Source organism: Trichechus manatus, unplaced genomic scaffold, assembly GCF_000243295.1.
Source record: "Trichechus manatus latirostris isolate Lorelei unplaced genomic scaffold, TriManLat1.0 scaffold00003, whole genome shotgun sequence".
NCBI classification, from domain to species: domain Eukaryota; kingdom Metazoa; phylum Chordata; class Mammalia; order Sirenia; family Trichechidae; genus Trichechus; species Trichechus manatus.
Window position 1 is genome coordinate 22,340,748 of NW_004443939.1, and position 20,573 is coordinate 22,361,320.

At 36.6% G+C, this 20,573-nt stretch overlaps 1 protein-coding gene across 1 annotated transcript in view; it reads right to left on the reverse strand.

The window, feature by feature from the left end:
- Window positions 1-19,916, reverse strand: part of LRRIQ3 (leucine rich repeats and IQ motif containing 3) — a 225,712-nt gene extending 205,796 nt beyond the window's left edge. The window contains 2 exon segments of the mRNA XM_004369135.2: window positions 18,483-18,806; window positions 19,668-19,916. Coding sequence (XP_004369192.1) covers window positions 18,483-18,806; window positions 19,668-19,916 — 573 coding nt within the window.
- Between the last annotated feature and the right edge of the window lie 657 nt (window positions 19,917-20,573).

Consider the following 20,573-nt stretch of genomic DNA (forward strand, 5'->3'; position numbering starts at 1 on the left):
TGTAAATGTTTTGATATTGTCTGCTGTCTTCAGGGCATTCAGTGGTTATTTTCCTCATTTATTGATTGTAGATTTGTTTGCTTCATCCTGCTTTTTTGTTTTATTTGGTTATGTCTGAGCAGGCGGGCTATGCGTTCTTTGTTGTTTGGTTGTCTGTGGGCACGATACTTTTCACCTCCTTCTCCAATGGGCAGGGTCAGTCACTCAGGTATGGTACAGCAGGGCAGGTCCAGCTGAAGGCGAGTTGCTGGGATGGGTTATTTGTGGCATGTACCAGGGCTGACAGTGTGGACTGGGAATCAGTGCAACGCAGGTTCCAGTGTGCCATGCCTGTGCTGCTTGGGAGAGTGAAGTTCAGCGCACAGTGTAGGTAGGCAGGAAGGAGGGGGTAGATTGTGATGTGTGGAGCTAAGAGGTGTATGGGAAAGATGAGAGAGGAACAGGAACCAAAAACATATACACAAACAAAGAGTGCTCAGGGAACTTGCTATTGGAGTAGAGAGATGACAGACTGAGAAATGAGGAAAAACAAAAAAGAAAAAAAATGAATACATCAAGAAACTGGAAATGAAGAAAGGCAAAAAGGGAATAAGTGAGAGAAGAAAACTAAACAAAGAAACAAAAAAAAAAGAAAAAATAAATGTCCCCAGGGATGTCCCTGTGCATCTGCACAGAGTAAGGGACTAGTTTCCAAGCCTTGTGGTACTGCCCAGCTAGAAGGAGCTCCCATGCCAAGAAAAGAAAAAGAAAACAAACAAATCAAAACAGAACAAATCAGAGTAAACAAACAAACAAAAAAGCCCCGGGGTGTCCTACCAGCATGGCAGCATGGGCCGGGAAGCAGTTTCACAGTCAAGCATTGTTTCACAGGCTTTCAGGAAGAAGCAAAGATGGCGCATGGAGCCAGGTATTTGAAAGAAAGGAGGCGGAGGTGGTGAGAGGTAAGGAAGAAATCTATAGAAGCAGAAAAAAGCAACACCAGCAGCCAACAAAAGGCACTTGGAGCCGGCCAGTGCAGGCAGGTGGAATCCAAGTGACACTGGGGTGCTTCCCAGCCAAGAGACTGTGGCTGCAGGAAGCAGAGGAGGCTAAGTGGGGGTGAAGAAGGGTGGGGGGTGGGAAAACCTATATCGCTGGTTACCAGTTGTTCTATCTCCTGCTGGAAGCTCCGTGAAGCTGCTTTCTCATACCCCCTGTTCGCTGTTCTCCAATAGGAGTCCAAGATGGTGGATCCATGCTGCGGTAGCTGATAGGGGACCTCTGCATGTATCTCTCCTCACTCTCTGTTCTCAGTAAGTTTCTTATTCCATTCGGTGCCTGGCTGAGTTCTTTATCTCTTCATTTGATGCGGAGGGTTTGAGGATTGACATGTGACTCTGTTTGACTTAGTTTTTCTGATCTTTGCTGTAGAGGGATGGCGTTGTGCTTCTGACTATAGCACCCTGTTGCCCGGAAGTCCTTCCCCTTGTTCTTTTTGAACAACTACTTGATCTATGTACAGGTTCCTCATGAGCACAATTAAGTGTTCTGGAAATCCCATTCTTCTCAATGTTATCCATAATTTGTTATGATCCACACAGTAGAATGCCTTTGCATAGTCAATAAAACACAGGTAAACATCTTTCTGGTATTCTCTGCTTTCAGCCAGGATCCATCTGACATCAGCAATGATATGCCTGGTTCCATGTTCTCTTCTGAATCTGGCTTGAATTTCTGGAAGTTCCCTGTTGATGTACTGCTGCAACCATTTTTGAATGATCTTTAGCAAAATGTTACTTGTGTGTGATATTAATTATATTTTCTGATAATTTCTGCATTCCCTTGGATCATCTTTCTTTGGAATGGGTACAAATATGGATCTCTTCCAGTTGGTTGGCCAGGTAGCTGTCTTCCAAATTTCTTGGTATAGACGAGTCAGCAGCTCCAGCGCTGCATCTGTTGAAACATCTCAATTGGTATTCCATCAGTTCCCGGAGCCTTGTTTTTTGCCAGTGCCTTCAGTGCAGCTTGGACTTCTTCCTTCGGTACCACTGGTTCTTTATCACATGCTACCTCCTGAAATGGCTGAACGTCGACCAATTCCTTTTGGTACAGTGACTCTGTGTATTCCTTCCATCTTGTTTTGATGCTTCCTGTGTCATTTAATATTTTCCCCATAGAGTACTTCAATGTTACAACTCGAGGCTTTAAGTTTTTCTTCAGTTCTTTCAGCTTGAGAAATGCCAACCATGTCTTTCCCTTTTGGTTTTCTATCTCCAGGTCTTTGCAAGTCATTATAATACTTTACTTTGTCTTCTCGAGCCGCCCTTTGAAATCTTCCGTTCAGCTCTCTTACTTCATCACTTCTTCGATTTGCTTTAGCTACTTGACATTCAAGAGCAAGTTTCAGAGTCTCTTCTGACATCCATTTTTGTCTTTTCTTTCTTTCCTGTTTTTTAATGACCTCTTGCTTTCTTCATGTATGATGTCCTTGATGTCATTCTACAACTTGTCTGGTCCTCAGTCATTAGTAGTCAATGTGTCAAATCTATTCTTGAGATGGTCTCTAAATTCAGGTGGGATATAATCAAGGTCATACTTTGGTTTTACTTGTCTTGTAATTTTCTTCAACTTCAATTTGAACTTGCATATGAGCAATTGACAGTCTGTTCCACATCTGGTCCCTGGCCTTGTTCTGACTGATTATATTGAGGTTTTCCATTGTCTCTTTCCACAGACGTTAGTTGATTTGTTTCCTGTGTATTCTATCTGGCGAGGTCCACGTGTACAGTTGCTGTTTATGTGGTTGGAAAAAGGTATTTGCAATGAAGAAGTCTTTAGTCTTGAAAAATTCTAACATGTGATCTCCAACATCATTTCTATCAACAAAGCCATATTTTCCAACTACCAGTCCTTCTTCTTTGTTTCCAACTTTTGCATTCCAATCACCAGTAATTAGAAATGCATCTTGATAGCATGTTTGATACATTTCAGACTGCAGAAGTTGGTAAAAGTCCTCAATTTCTTCATCTTTGGCCTTAGTGGTTGGTGCGTAGATTTGAATAATAGTCATATTAACTGGTCTTCCTTGCAGGCATATGGATATTATCCTATCACTGACAGCATTATACTTCAGGATAGATCTTGACATGTTCTTTATGACCATGAACACAGTGCCATTCCTTTTCAGTTTGTCATCCCAGGTACCGTAGACCATATGACTGTCTGATTCAAAACGGCCAATACCAGTCCATTTCAAATCACTAATGCTTAGGATATCAATCTTTATGCATTTCATTTTTGATGATTTCCAATTTTCTAGAATGAAATCTGGTCATGTAAAATTCATAAATATTTCTCTAAGATCTTGCAAGTTAAAATTATGTCTCCTTAGTACTACATATAAATAATAAAAAACTCAAACCAGTTACCATTGAGTTGATTCTAACACTGGGTGATCTTATGTTTTACAGAGTAGAACTGCTCCGTGAGGTTTTTTAGCTGTGATCTTTAATGAAGCAGATCACCAGGTCTTTCTTTCACAGCACCTCTAGGTGGCTTCAGATCACCAACCTTTAGGTTAGTAGTCAAGCACAAACTATTTGTGTCACACAGGGACCTACTACACATAATATCCTTTGCTATTTTAATGCTGTTTTTGTTTTTCTAAATTCCAAGAACACCAAACTACTTGTCACTTGAATGTGTCAAGCACTACCAATACATATGTGCCTTTGCAAATGCTTTCTACTTTGCCTTATATGCCCTACACTCTTGCCAATACCTCTATTCGCCTGATGATATCTTATACTCAAAGACACATCTGAAGTATAAATACTTATACTTTTCTTTTAACTAGAGAACTGAACTTCAAAGATTTTTAAAGAAAATATATGTAGGTGTTTCACAGATTTCCTTCGGTAATCAACTCCATGAAATTTTCCCGTTATTTCTTTGATTATTGTTTCTCATGGATTTGCTTTAATTTTCTCTACTGTAATTCCTATTTGGAGTACCTGGGTGGTACAAATGGTTAACTCACTTGGCTGCTAACCGAAAGGTTTTAGGTTCGAGTCCACCCAGAGGTGCCTCGGAAGAAAGGCCTCGTGATCAATTTCAGAAAACTCAGTCACTGAAAACCATGTGGAGCATTGGTCTACTCTGACAAACATGGGGTCCCCATGAGTTGGAGTTGAGTAGACAGCAGCTGGTTCTGGTTTTGTAATTCATATGCATGTACATTAGATATCCTGGATCTGACCTCCATGTCTTATATGTTGTCTCATCATTTTCATGTATTTGTTCATTTCCTCTGTATTCTGGCAGAGCTTCTTAAACTTATGTTGAGAATAATATCATTTGATTTTTTGTGTGCATAACTATATTTTTAATTCTACTATGTCCAAGTTGGTTTCCTTATATTTTTTATTCAGTGTAGCTAGCTCACATTTCATCATTTTTGTTGATAGAGCCCATATTCTACTGAATTATATTTGATGCATAAATCAAATAGTCTAAAATTTTCTGCTTTTTCTTCTAGAAAACCTTTCTCAAAAATGATCTTCCATTTGAAAGACCTTTCTTATTTGGAGCTGCAGGATGTTTTCATAAGCCCCTTACTTGTTTCTCTTCAATGCTGAATCATCTTTTAATTAGGGAAGTTCTAAACAGGTCTAGTATTTACCTAAAGACCATGTGAACATACTCCTTTTATATTTTCTCAATGTGTACACTCAATTTGCTAAATTTCTTAATGATGTCATACTCATCTGTCCAGATCTGAAGCTGGAAAACATATTGATGTAAATTTACATTAACTAGGTGCCAGAAAGGAATGGTGAATGAACTGAGGATATAAGCAATTCTAACAGGGAAATTTTTCATGTCTAAGAATTTTCTTCTGTTTTGTGAAGCCACTCTGTCAAAGGCCAGCCTTCTATATTGACTTTTCTATTTGGCTTGTCAACTACTCCAGGTAAATTACGTGGCTGAGTCTAAGCTCCTTTCTGACTGCTTTGTCAGGGATGAGTCCTGCCACACACGAGGACTTGTTATTTATTATAACCCTACCTGCACTTGGGCCTTGTCAGGATTGAACTGTGTCCCCCAAAAAATGTGTGTATGAATTTGGCTAGGCCATGATTGCCAGTGTTGTGTGGTTGTCCTCCATTTTGTGATTGTAATCTCACATTAAAGAGGATTAGGGGGGATTGTAACACCACCCTAACAGAGGTCATATCCCTGATCCAATGTAAAGGGAGTTTCCCTGGGGCGTGGCCTGTGCCACCTTTTATCTCTTCTAAGAGATAAAAGGAAAGGGAAGCAAGTGGAAAGTTGGGGACCTCATACCACCAAGAAAAAAGCACCAGGAGCAGAGCACATCCTTTGGACCCGAGGTTCCTGCGCAGAGAAGCTCCTAGTCCACGGGAAGACTGATGATGATGAGGACCTTCCTCTAGAGCCGACAGAGAGAAAAAGCCTTCCACTGGAGCTGACGCCCTGAATTTGGACTTCTAGCCTACTAGACTGTGAGAAAATAAATTTCTCTTTGTGAAAGGCATCGACTTGTGGTGTTTCTGTTAGAGCAGCACTAGATGACTAAGACATAATTCTCCATGAAACTTATTCTATGATCAGTAGCAATGGATCCTACCTGTCATTTGGGTCAATATTATCCCTCAACAATTAGGGGGATTTGCAGTATCTCCTCTAGTTCCTGTCATTTTGTCATATTTATCAAGAATAAAAGCTTAAAGTCAGGCTTCCTAAGTTTCTTCCTTTAATTCAGTACCATTTTTATTATAGCTACAAAAAAAAAAAATCTTTATCTAGAACCACTCTAGGACTTAATCTTGTATTTAAATGTCATTCTTTACTGGTTTCTGGTATAGATGTTATTTCCTCTAGTCCTTATGTTCCTCTAGTCTTTGTTCATTGCATTTGGGCTCATGGTGTGTTGTGTGTGTGTGTGTGTGTGAGAGAGAGAGAGAGAGAGTGTGTGTGTGTAGGGTGAAAGATTATATGCAAATATGTGAAAGTACATAAGTGTGAAAGAGAGAGCAGTAAAAGAATATAGGAGAGAATTCGTGGTTCTCAACAGTAAAGAACCATTCAGCTCACACTGCAGTTTACAGCAGAGTCCTACTTTCCACTGAGGCATAAATAATTTCTTCTCTTTAAGGAGATAAACAGAATAATCATCAGCTAGAGGCAGGGTTAGTGTCCCTGCTGCAGAACAAGTAACCCTCAAATGATATTTGATACTTCTGATGTCCTAAAAAAATTACTTTGCAAAATGTCAATAAAAATATCATTGTAAACTTATGTAAATGCCATAAATCATTTGATACCTGAAAACAAATGCAAGTATCTTCTTTATAGGAGTAATGGCTCTGGAGACAAGCTGTTGTTGTTGATAGGTGCTGTCAAGTCAGTTCCGATGCATAGCGACCCTGTATACAAGAGAACTAAACACTACCCAGTTCTGAGCCATCCTCACAATTTTTGTTATGCTTGAGCCCACTGTTGCAGCCACTGTGTCAAACCATCTCATTGAGGGTCTTCCTCTTTTCCACTGACCCTATACCAAGCATGAGATAGTTCTCCAGGGACTAATCACTCCTGATAGCATGTCCAAAGTATGTGAAACGAAGTCTTGCCATCTTTGATTCTAAGGAGCATTCAGACTGTACTACCTCCAAGACATATTTGTTCATTTTTTTGGCAGTCCATGGTATATTCAATATTCTTCACCAACACCATAATTCAAAGGCATCAATTCTTCTCTGATCTTCCTTACTCATTGTCCAACTTTCACATGCATATGAGGCAATTGAAAACACCATGGCTTGGGTCAGGCACACCTTAGTCCTTAAAGTGATTTCTTTGCTTTCTAACACTTTAAAGAGGTCTTTTGCAGCAGATTTGCCCAATGCAATACGTCCTTTGATTTCTTGACTGGTGCTTCCATGGGTACCGATTGTGGATCCTAGTAAAATGAAATTCTTGACAACTTCAATCTTTTCTCCGTTTATCATAATGTTGGTTATTGGTCCAGTTGTGAGGATTTTTGTTTTCTTTATGTTGAGGTATATAATCCAATGAATGCTGTAGTCTTTGATCTTCATAAGTAAGCGTTTCAAGGCCTCTTTGTTTTCAGCAAGAAAGGTTATGTCATCTGCATAATACAGGTTGTTAATGAGTCTTCCACCAATCTTGATACCCCATTCTTCCTCATATAGTCCAGCTTCTCGGATTATTTGCTCAGTATACAGATTGAATAAGTATGGTGAAATGATACAACCCTGATGTACACCTTTCCTGACTTTAAACCACACAGTATCCCCTTGTTCTGTTCGAACAGCTGCCTCTTCATCTATGTACAGGTTCCTCATGAGCTCAACTAAATGTACTGGAATTCTTGTTCTTCACAATGTTATCAATAATTTGTTATGATCCACACAATTAAATGCCTGTGATAGTCAATAAAACACAGGTAAACATCTTTCTGGTATTCTCTACTTTCAACCAGGATCTATCTGACATCAGCAATGATATGTCTGGTTCTGCGTTTCTTCTTAATCTCGCTTGAATTTCTGGCAGTTCCCTGTCGATGTACTGCTGCAGCCACTTTTGAATGATCTTCAGCAAAATTTTAGCTGCATGTTGTAGTAATGATATTGTTTGATAATTTCTGCATTCGGTTGGATCACTTTTCTTGGAATAGGCATACTTATGGATCTCTTCCAGTCAGCTGGCCAGGTAGCTGTCTTCCAAATTCCTTGGCATAGATGAGTGGGCACTTTGAGCACTGCATACGTTTGTTGAAACATCTCAATTGGTATTCTGTCAATTTCTGCAGCCTTGTTTTTCACCAATGCCTTCAGCGCAGCTTGGACTTCTTCCTTCAGTACCATCGGTTCCTGATCATACGCTATCTCCTGAAATGGTTGAATATCAACCAATTCTTTCTGGTATAGCGACTCTGTGTATTCCTTTTGATGCTTCCTGCGTCCTTTAATATTTTTCCCACAGAATCCTTCAATATTGCAACTTGAGGCTTGAATTTTTTCTTTAGTTCTTTCAACTTGAGAAATGCCGAGCATGTTCTTCCCTTTTGGTTTTTTAACTCTAAGTCTTTGAACATATCATCATTACACTTTACTTCACCTTCTAGAGCCACCCTTTGAAATCTTCTGTTCAGCTCTTTTTACTTGAGCATCTCTTCCCTTTGCTTTAGCTACTTGATGTTCAAGAGCAACTTTCAAAGTCTCTTCTGACATCCATTTTGGTCTTTTCTTTCTTTCCTGTTTTTTAATGACCTTTTTTATTTCTTCATGTATCATGTCCTTGATGTCATTCTACAACTTGTCTGGTCTTCGGTCATTAGTGTTCAATGCATCAAATCTATTCTTAAGATGGTCTCTAAATTCAGGTCAATATATTCAAGGTCATATTTTGGCTCTTGTGGACTTTTCTTCAACTTCACTTCAACTTGCATACGAGCATTTGTTTGTCTGTTCCACAGTTGGCCTCTGGCCTTGTTCTGACTGATGATATTGAGCTTCTCCATCGTCTCTTTCCACAGGTGTAGTAGATTTGATTCCTGTGTATTCCATCCGGTGAGGTCTACATGTATAGTCGCCATTTATGTTGTTGAAAAAAGGCATTTGCAATGAAGAAAACTGTTGGTCTTGCAAAATTCTATCATGCTATCTCCAGCATCATTTCTATCACCAAGGCCTTATTTTCCTACTATATACCCTATTTGGTTTCCAACTTTCACATTCCAATCACTAGTAATTATCAATGCTTCTTGATTGTATATTTGATCAATTGTAGATTGCAGAAGTTGGTAAAAATCTTCAATTTCCTCATCTTTGGCATTAGTGGTTTGAATTTACACATTGACTAATGCCAAAAATCAGTACAGTCATATGCCACTCCTCTTCCTATCACCTATTTTTGTTCTTATGTAAACGTGGAAGGAAAGAATAAATTATCTTGTAAAAGAAATCTGAAGCCCCTGCTTTTGTCTTTAGCTTTTACACAGTTTTTTTTTTTTTTTTTTTTTTTTTGTGGGAGAAGGGATGTATGTTTCCAAAGAAATACTATATAGCTTTGGATAATTTCTGGGTTTTTTTGTTTGTTTCTTAGAAAAATTCCAGTGTGACTTTCCAAGTGTTTTCATATTTGTTCATATTTAAAAAAGGTTTTTCTTTGTTTCTATACAAAATATACATTCATTACATAAAATGTATAAACTTAGAAAATAAAAATGCTACATAGTAAAGTCATCCAGACACCACTAATATTTTTATTTATACTGCTAATAGTTCTATTTATTCATTCAATGAGTATTTATTATGTGCTTGTGCTAAAAGTCATCCTTTGGTCTTCCCCTTCACTTACAATTCTCACCCAATCCATTGGTAAATCCTTTTGGCTCTACTTCCAAAGAGTATCATGAATGTGACCATATTTCACTGTCTTCATCAACAAGATACAAGTTCATGCCACCATCATTTCTTGCCTGCTCTACTGTAACAAACTCTGAATGGTCTTCTGGCTTCACCTGTGCATACTCTATACAGCAGCCACTGCTCCACTCTCTACATCATATCCTTCTATTACTCCCTTCATTCACTATGCTCTAGCCATATTTACTAGTTTTTTGACGCTTAGAAGCATCCCATTTCATGGACTTCATATTTGTTGTTTGTTCTGCCTGGAAAACTCATGTTCTTTGAGTGACTATTTCCTCTTAATCACTCATGTCTCAACTCAGATGTCCCACTCTCATAAAGGTTTTCCATGACCATTCTCCTACTCTCTCCTCCCTCACCCCCATAACTCTCTGATTCTTTACCCTATTCTGTTTTCTTCACAAAACTTACTGTTACCTGAGATTATCTACTTTATGTATATCTTTTGGATGTTTACTGTCTATCTCTCTCAGCTAAAGAATATAAGCTCCTGGAGGGCAGGAATTTTATTTTCTTCACACTGAAAACCCAGTGTAATGAGCAGAAATGTAACATAGTAGTTATAAAATAAAAATTTGTAGAATGATTGTACTAGGCAGTGAGAATACAATTTTTCTATTGTTCAAATCATTTTGCATGAATAGCATAATTCTCTGGAGATTCATCCAAATTGTTGCATGCATCGTTTGTTCCTTTTTATTGCTGAATATTATTTTATGGTATGGATGTACCAGTGTTTTTAACCGTTCACCCATAAAAGAACTTTTTTTTTTTTTTGGCTGTTTTAAGAAAAGCTTCTGTAAACATTTGTGTACAGGTTTTTGTGTGAATGGAAGTCTTCATTTCTCTGGGATACATGCTCAGGAGTACAATTTCTGGATCATATGGAAGTTGAATGTTTAGTTTTTTAAGAAACTGCCAAATTCTTTTTGAGAGTGACTGTGCCATTTTACATTTCAACCTGCAATGTATGAGTGATCCAGTTTCTCTACATACTTGTCAGAACTTGGTGTTGTCAATATTTTTTAGTTTAGTCAATCTGATAGGTATATAGAGATACCACATTGTGGTTTTAATTTTCATTTCCCTAATGGCTAATGAAGGAGGCCGGGTTGCACAGTGGTTAAACGCTCAGCTGCTAACTGAAAGGTCAGCAGTTCGAACTTACCCAGTAGCTCCACAGGAGAAAAATAATGGCAGTCTGCTTCTGTAAAGATTACAGTCTTGGAAACCCTGTGGGGTAGTCCTACTCTGTCCTATAAGATCAAAATCAACTCGATGGCAACAGGTTTGGTTTCTTTTTTTTTGGTTTTAATGGCTAATGATGTTAAATAATTTTTCATGTGCTTATTTGCCATCTATATATCCTCTTTATCAAAATGTCTCTTTATGATTTTTGCCTATATTTAATTAGATTTTTATTGTTAAGTTTTGAGAGATCTTTATATATTATAGATAGTATCCTTTTCCCAATATGTGGTTTGAAATATTTTCTCCCACTCTGCAGCTTATCTTTTAATCCTCTTAACAGGGTCTTCCGCAGAGCATAAGTTTTTTTATTTTTGATGAAGTCCAATTATCAATTTTTCTTTTTAGAGACGGTGTTTACGGTGTCAGATCCAAGAACTCTTTGCCTAGTCCTGGATTCTAAAGATTTTCTTCTATTTTTCTTTTTCCTAAAAGTTTTATAGTTTTACAGTTTACACTTAACTCCATTATTCATTTTGGGTCAATTTTTGTATATGGTGTGAGACTTAGGTCAAGATTTTTTTTTTTTTTTTAATATGGATTCCTAATTGCTCCAGCACCATTTATTGAAAAGGCTATATTTCCTCCATTGAATTGCTTTTCCACTTCTGTCAAAATTCAGTTGGGCGTATTTGTGTGAATCTGTTTTTAAGTTTTCTGCTCCATTCCATTTATCTGCATATCTAATGTTCAGCCAATATACATAGTCTTGATTACTATAACCTGTTGCTGTTGAGTAGATTCTGACTTAGAGTGACCCTATAGGACAGAGTAGAACTACCCAATAGGTTTTCCAAGTCTGCAATCTTTATGGAAGCAGACCGCCACATCTTTCTTCCATGGAGCAGCTGGTGGGTTCGAACCACCGACCTTTTGGTTAGCAGCCGAGTGCTTAACCACTGTGATACCAGGGCTCCTTTTCTTGATTACTATAGCTATATAAAATGTCCCTCTCTGTCTCTGGTATTTTTTTGCTTCGAAGTCTACTTTATCTAATATTAATATAGCCACTCCTGCTTTCCTTTGATTAACTCTTGTATATCTTTTCTATGCTTTTGCTTTCAACCTCCCATATCATTTTATACAAAGAGATTTTCTTATAGACAACATATAGTTGGGTTATGTTTTTAATATACTTTGCCAAACTGTCTTCTAATCGGTGTATTTAGACCACTTGCATTTAATGTAATTATTGATATGTTAGATCTTAAGTCTGTCGTTTTTTTTTGTTTCTTTACTTTTGTTTGTTCTCTCTGGTATTAGTTTCTCTATTTTTTTATTCCTGCTTCCTTGCGGTAAGTTGAACATATTTTAGAATTCCATTTTGATTTACCTACACGTTTCTGAGACTATTTCTTTGTATAGCTTTCTTAGTGGCTTCTCTAGGTATTACATTTTATAAATTTATATATATACATATACATATATATATACACACAGTGGTGGAGTGGTTAAGCATTTGGCTACTAACTGAAAGGTCTGCAGTTTGAACATATCAGCTGCTCTGTAAGAGAAAGATGTGGTAGTCTGCTTCCATAAAGATTTACAGCCTTGTAAATCTGTGGGGCATTTCTACTCTGTTCTATAGGGTCGCTATGAGTTGACATCAACTTGATGGCAATGAGTTTGTGTATGTGTAAATATATATATATATAATTACAATTATATATATAATCTTACATATTATATGCAATATATATTATATGTATATATATGTGTATGTGTGTGTGTGTACTGACAGTCTACTATAATTTATCAGTTCAAGTGAAGTATAGAAGCCTCACCTCCCTTTACATCTCTTTACCAGTCCAGTTTATAATTTTAAGTATTTCCTCTACATACGTTTAGAACCACATAAGACAGTGTTTCAATTTTTGCTTCAACTATCAAACATAATTTAGAAGACTCAAGAAAAGAAAGTCCTTTGTATTTACCCACATGTTTGCTTATCATGCTCTTTCTTCCTTCCTGATGTTTTGAAGTTTCTTCTTTTTTTCATTACCTTTCTGCTTGTTTGTAACTGCTCAACGACACATTTCTATCATGGCTCCTTTAAAATCTTTATTAGCTAATTGTACCATTTCTGTCATCGCAGTGTTTGCATCTATTGATTGCCTTTTATCATTCAGTTTGAGATCTTCCTAGTTCTTGGTCTGATGAGGTTTTTTTATTGAAATCTAGACATTTCCGTATTGTTACAAGACTGAGTCTTATTTAAACCTTCTGTTTTAGCTGGTTTTCTTTGACAATACTCCATCAGAGGAAATGGGGTCATCATCTTGTTACTGCTAGGTGGAGGTAGAAGTCTAGGATCCCCACTTGGCCTCTGTTGATTCCCAATGGAAGGGATGCTCCTTGTTACTGCTGGACAGGGGTGGAAGTTTTAGCTCCCCATATTGTCCACTGACTCTACTTTGGGGGTGGCTTCAACAAAAATGGGTGAAAGTCCTGATCTCCACGAGGCCTCCTCTGTCACCGTCCCAGGGGGAGGGAGGGGGGAGAATGTGTCATTACTACTGGGGTGGGCACAAATATCTCCTTCCTTAATAATAGATTTTAATTTTGTTTAAGAAGTAAATGTGTTCAGTTTAAGAAGTAAATATACCCAGAGATACATATATCCCTGGAGGGTGCAAACAGTTTGCACTTGACTACTAACCTAATGATTAACTACTAAGCAACAATTGTGAGGATGGTGCAGGACCAGGCAGTGTTTTGTTCTGTCATACAAAGGGTCACTATGAGTCAGAACCAACTCGACAGCACCTAATAACAACTAAAGGATGGCAGTTTAAATGCCCCAGTGGTGCCACAGAAGAAAGGCCTGGCAATCTGCTTCCATAAAGATTATAGCCAAGAAAAACATACGAAGCTGTTCTATTCTGTAACACATGGGGTTACCAAGGTAGGATGTCTATTTATAGTCTGGAGGCTGCATCCTCCCTCAGGAAATCTCCAGTTTTGCTCTTAAGGCCCAGAAATAATTTTATGTCAAAATTGAAGATAAAAAAGCTCCTTCAGGATATTTTTGTTGTGTTATAGGGCCCAAGTTTTAATTACACTACTAAACTTGTTTCTTTTAAAATGAGCATGTGCTCCTTTAATTTCCACATCTATGCTCTCCTGATTAAAAAAAAAAAAATTACAACACTTACTTTAAAAATGGTGTGGACAATTATTAAGTTCATTATTACTTTCAGTTTTCCTAGTATACTTATAAGTCATTAATAACAAGTGCAATGAAATGCTCTGAAAGATATATTTCAAATATATTAAATAAATATCTATCCCAAGTTGTTTCCCACCCCCTGAAAGCTACTGAAAACCCAAAGACATGATAACTTCTTTACCATCAAAAAGCCTTAATAAATACTTTTGTCTCAGTGCTAATTTTCTTTGACTCTTTAAAAAACATTCTTTGTTTTTTAATTTCTAATTTCCCCTAACTTAAGTGATAATAGCCATGTCCCTCCTTGGAGGAATTCTCTGTTGTCCTCCTTGGTTCCACTGCTTTCTACCCACAAAATGAGACTGTGCCCAAAGGCTCTGTTCTTAGCTCTCAGTCCTTTTCAATCCCTATATTATCCTGAGAGGGTAGCTTCAACTATGACCTCAAGCAAATGACTACCAGATTTACATCTCAAGCCCAGAATACTATTTCTGAATGACAATTCTTCATTTCCAATACCTCGTTGATATATCTACATCAGTAAATTGCCCCAAATAAAAATGACCAAGCTCATCTTTGCACCAAAACCTTATAAATGCCACTCTTTCTGTTAACCAAGCTATTTTTTTGTCCCAGTTACTGAGGTTCAAAATATTAGAGAAGTCTTTCCTCATATATTCTTCTCCTCCCACATTCAATTGGTTTAAAATGCCTGCAAAATTTCTGCACTATTATTTCTGATGCTATGTTGATTGTAGGACTTTGAAACCAAGAAACCAGTTGAAATCCCAGTTTCATTACTCATTGGCTGTCGGATACTGTATAAGCCCTTACACTTCACTAAGCTTCATTTTCTTCTGTGAGATAAGAGTAATAATACCCTTCCACATTAAAGGATATGATAAAGAGTAAATAATTTTTTCAGAAAGGCCTTAGATAAAATAGCCCAAATCTCCACCTCTTTTATCCTGTGTTATTGCCTTACTGTCTTTTCTTTAGCAATTAACACTATGAAATTCTGTTGTTTTGTATTGTGCTTTTTCATTTTGTTTTTTTCAGTTTATGTGCCTCTTCCCAATGGACATTATCAGGCCAGGAATTTTGTCAGTACTGTTTAACGACTTAAGCCTCAAGACTCAGAGTAATCCTTCTCACGTATTAGGTTGTTATTGTTGTTGTTAGGTGCCGTCCAGTTTCTTCCGACTCATAGCGACCCCACGTACAACAGAACTAAACAGTGTCCAGTCCTGCACCACCATCATAATCGTTGCTATGTTTGAGCCCATTGTTGAAACCACTGTGTCAATTTATCTCGTTGACGGTCTTCCTCTCTTTCACTGACCTCTACTTTACCAAGCATGATGTCCTTCTCCAGGGACTGGTCCCTCCTAATAACAAGTCCAAAGTATGTGAGACGAAGTCTCAGCATCCTTGCTTCCAAGGTACATTCTGGCTGTACTTCTTCCAAGACAGATTTTTTTGTTCTTCTGGTAGCTCATGGTATATTAGTCTTTGCCAACACCATAATTCAAATGCATCAATTCTTCTTCTTTTATCTTCCTTATTCATTGTCCAGCTTTTGCATGCATATGAGGTGACTAAAAATACCATGGCTTGGGTCAGGCACACCTTAGTCCTCAAAGTGACATCTTTACTTTTTAACACTTTAAAGAGGTCTCCATCACCAGATTTGCCCAATGCAATACATCATTTGATTTATTGACTGCTGTCTCCATGGGCGTTGATTATGGATCCAAGTAAAATGAAATCCTTGACAACTTCAATATTTTCTGCATTTATCATGATCTTCCTTACTGGTCCAGTTGTGAGGATTTTTGTTTTCTTTACGTTGAGGTCTAATCCTTACTGAAAGCCGTAGTCTTTGATCTTCATCATAAGTGCTTCAAGGCCTCTTTGCTTTCAGCAAGCAAGGTTGTGCAATCTGCATAACACAGGTTGTTAGTGAGTCTTCCTCTAATCCTGATGCTGTGTTCTTCATGTAGTCCACCTTCTCCCATTATTTGCTCAACATACAGACGGATTACGTGTGGTGAAAGGATACAACCCTGACGCACACCTTTCTTGACTTTAAACCACACAATATCCCCTTGTTCTGTTCGAATGACTGCCTCTTGGTCTATATACAGGTTCCTCATGAGCACAATTAAGTGTTTTGGAATTCCCATTCTTCACAATGTTATCCATAATTTGTTATGATCCACACAGTCGTATGCTTTTGCATAGTCAATAAAACACAGGTAAACATCTTTCTGGTATTCTTTGCTTTCAGCTAGGATCCATCTGACATCAGCAATGATATCCCTTGTTCCACATCCTCTTCTGAATCCAGTTTGAATTTCTGGCAGTTCCCTGTCAATGTACTGCCGCAAACCACTTTTGAATGATCTTCAGCAAAATTTTACTCATATGTGATATTTATGATATTGTTTGATAATTTCTGCATTCTGTTGAATCATCTTTCTTTGGAATGGACACAAATACGGATCTCTTCCAGTCAGTTGGCCAGGTACTGTCTTCCAAATTTCTTGGCATAGACGAGTGAGCACCTCTGGTGCTGCATCCATTTGTTGAAACTTCTCAGTCGGTATTCGTCAATTCCTGGAGCCCTGTTTTCTGCCAATGCCTTCAGTGCAGCTTGGGCTTCTTCCTTAAGTACCATCGGTTCTTGATCATATGGTACCTCCTGAAATGGTTTAATGTCAACCAGTTCTTTTCGGTACAGTGACTCTGTGTATTCCTTCCATCTTCTTTTGATGCTTCCTGAGTTGCTCAATATTTTTCCTGCAGAGTCCTTCAAAATTGCAACTCAAGGCTTGAATTTTTCTTTAGTTCTTTCAGTTTGAGAAATGCGGAGCATATTCTTCCCTTTTGGTTTTCTAACTCCATATCTTTGCACATTTCATTATAATACTTTACTTTGTCTTCTTGAGCTGCCCTTTGAAATCTTCTGTTTGGCTCTTTTACTTCATCATTTACTTCCTCTATTCACTTTAGCTGTTCTACTTTCAACAGTAAGTTTAAAAGTCTCTTCTGATAACCATTTTGGTCTTTTCTTTCTTATCTTTTTAATGACCTTTTGCTTTCTTCATGTATGATGCCCTTGATGTCATCCCACAAATCATCTGGTCTTTGGGCGTTTAGGTACTCAATATATATTTGGTGAATAAATGAATGAATAAAATACATAAACTGCCTACCACTATGGCTTTTACTGTCATCTACTCTGCACTGTATTCTTTCTTCGCTGTCGCTGCTATCTGCTTATATGAAACCTAATCACATCATCTTTGGCCTACGGTAATGAATCTCCCTGCCCTCATTGGTCTTAATCCCCCCCCCCCATTAATCTGCTAGGTAAATACTGGATTAATCGCCTTTTGAAAAAAATTTGTCTATAACATTTATTCAGAGTGCACCTATTGAGAGAAAATCATTAATTTTTTTACTCAAATAACTTTAATAGATCTTCATTACATTCAGAAAGAAATCTAAACTCCTTAGTAATCTAAGTTCCTTTGCAATGCCCACTCCCCTAAAAGCCCATTACTTTCTTACACGAACGTCAGTCATTTTGATTATGTTTAGAAAGGTTATGTATATTCTCACCTTTGATTACACCATGCCATGCATCTGTAATACCTAAATGAAATACCTCCTTTAAGGCCTAGGATAAGATATCCAGACTTAAATAGTACCTCCATTTTTTCTCTCCCTAAGTATTTTGTTTGTTTTTTACTGTTACTACAAAATCATTAATATATTTATGATTTTTTATAATACAGAAGTCTCCCATCTTCCTAAACTCCAGCTTTCTCACGCATAATCATCATTCACTGTTTACCTTTTCAGATGTGATGACTTCTTAAAATGATTTTCTATTCATCTTCAAATGTTCTATGCATACATATATGTATATGAATTTATAATATTGAACATATTATAAACACTGTCCTATATTTTTTTGCATTTTTCACACCTGATGTTTTTACCTTTTTTTAACTTTTATTTATTTGACAAACATTAACTTGTCATGAAGCATGTTTTCTTACATTTTTATTTATCCATTTAAGTATTCTATAACCTACAACTTGATATCAAGTTTCCCAATCACTTCTTCCAAGATTTGAAAGGCCAATATATAATTATGGTTTGCTCATGCCAATATGTCATTAAATTAATTGTTTATGAATTGAGTATTTTTATTCTTTTCCAATAATAATCCAAATTGTCCATTAAGTCACTTTTAAAAAATCAAATATTTCCCAATGGAATCATCCAAATACCAAAAATCTGTATAAGTTAGAGAAACGACTCTCAATTAAATACACACACACACACACACACATATAGTTCATCTATAATTTGATACTCTTAGGCCAAATTTTTTTATGCAGTAGACATACAAGCTTTTTTAAATGTTCTGATATAAGGCTATTACTAGTATGTTCATGGGTTTATGATATTTTATGTAAATAATGCAAAAATATGAATGAGTTCACATACTTTAGGTCTAAAACTTAGAAGCTAAAATTTTACATCTATAAATTTATTTAAAATGAAACCTTAACAAAGCCAATTACCTTTCTTAGAGCAGGGCAAAAATTAAAGAAAAGTCGATGGTTACATGTTCTGAATCTTTCAGGAAGATGCCAGTTCTGAATTATTTCTTCATCAGAAATCACATGATGATCCAGCGCCTTGAGAGACCATATACTATTAACAAGAACATGTCTATATCCTTTCTTAAGGCTTACTGGACAATCAAACAAAGTGAGGGCAGTGAGGTTAGAACAGGCAGATAATACACTTATATTCTTTAACTTCACAAACCCATTGTCATGGAGATAGAGGAGTTTTAGGTTCTTCAATCCAATCCAAAATTTGGTTCCTGGTAGATTCTTTATCTGAAATAATATTAATAATAACACTTTAAGTTTAAATATTAATTTCCTATAAATTTCATGGAAAATGGACATTTATTAAACAGCTTCTAAAATATATTTTTTCTCTATAATAAATTTCTAATTAATAAGCAAAGACAGGAAATTTCCAATTATTCAAATAATAACAGGGGGGAAAATATGACACACTGGGCATTTGGAATAAACAGTCATTACTAGAGAAAGACATCTGCTTTGTAAAGTAGAGGGTCATCAAAAACGAGGAAGACCTTCAGCAAGATGGACTGACACAATGGCTGCAACAACTGGCTCAAATATTGCAACAACTCAGATGATGGCTCAGGACTGGACAGTGTTTCGTTCTGTTGTACATAGGGTTGCTATGAGTCAGAACCGACTCGACAGTACCTAACAACAATAAACATCAAACTGATAACAAAACCTTTGGACAATGAACACAAATCAGCATGGGACACAGAGATCTCATTTCTTTACACAAAGCTGAAGGTGACATTACAACAACTTTCATTTAGTAAAATTGCCTTTGTAATAAAGTGACTCTTCAAATTTTTCTAAAATAGATTTCTTATGTAAAGAATTAAGGAGTCAAAAGCAAGCTTAATCCAAACTATGCATTCGAACGAGTAAAATATACCAAATAATTCAGTTTGTTCATATATTTTAATTTTGCTTACATTTTTAATTTTTTGTTTTGACACATTTTATATTTTTATTTATTTTTAATTTTTATTTACATTTTAGATAAAAGATTTTCTGGGAGAAATATTGTAGAGCGATAACATAAGTTCTTACTATTATATAAATATAATTTATGTGCAAATATCTGAAATGACTATTGCTTACCTGATTTCCATGAAGATCAAGTTTGATTAATTTTAAACAATTTTCAAGTGGCTGTATATCTGTGATAAAATTGTTTGAGAAGATGCATACTCTAAGACAGACACAAGATTGTAAATTTTCCATAGATTTTAAAAGAAGGCCATTGAACTTCACAAAAACAAAGTCTTTTTTATCTTCTATCATGCTTTCATTGTAGTGACTCCATTCTTCATGGATAGTTAGCTCTTTTGTAATTGTTCCATGAAACATCTAGGAAAAATGGAAAACTGCATGCAAAAGTTATTTTTTTCAACTTTCAAAATAAATCTATCTGAAAAACAAAACAAAATTTGCTAAAATATAGTAAGAATAAAAGTAGGTAGAAATGTTAAAATTAAAAAAAAAGAATGTTTAATTTCCATAGCACTTTCTATCCCAAAGCATCTTAAATATCTAACATTTATATAACTACTGGAGGCCTGGTGGTGCAGTGGTTAAGAGCTACGGCTGATAACCAAAAGTTCAGTAGTTCGAATCCACCAGCCGCTCCTCGAAAACCCTACGGGGCAGCTCTACTCTGTCCTACAGGGTCGTTATGAGTTATGAGTTGGAATCAACTCAAAGGCAATGGGTTTGTTTTTTTTATTTTGGTTTATAAAACTACTACTCAAACAGGTATCACTGCCCTCACCAATGAAGTGAATCAGTAAGAGGGAGCAAAACTTACTTTTTCTATAACACTTAAGAGTACATGGAATTCAGTGAAATAGGAGATAAAAATGTCATCTCTAGACAACTAAAGACAAACAAACAAAACTATACCTTAGCATAGCTGGTATAATAATTTTGGTTAAAAATACTGCTAAATAAAGAAAAGCATTGAATGGTAAGCCCCAATGTGGGTAACCCACCATATATCCCATTATT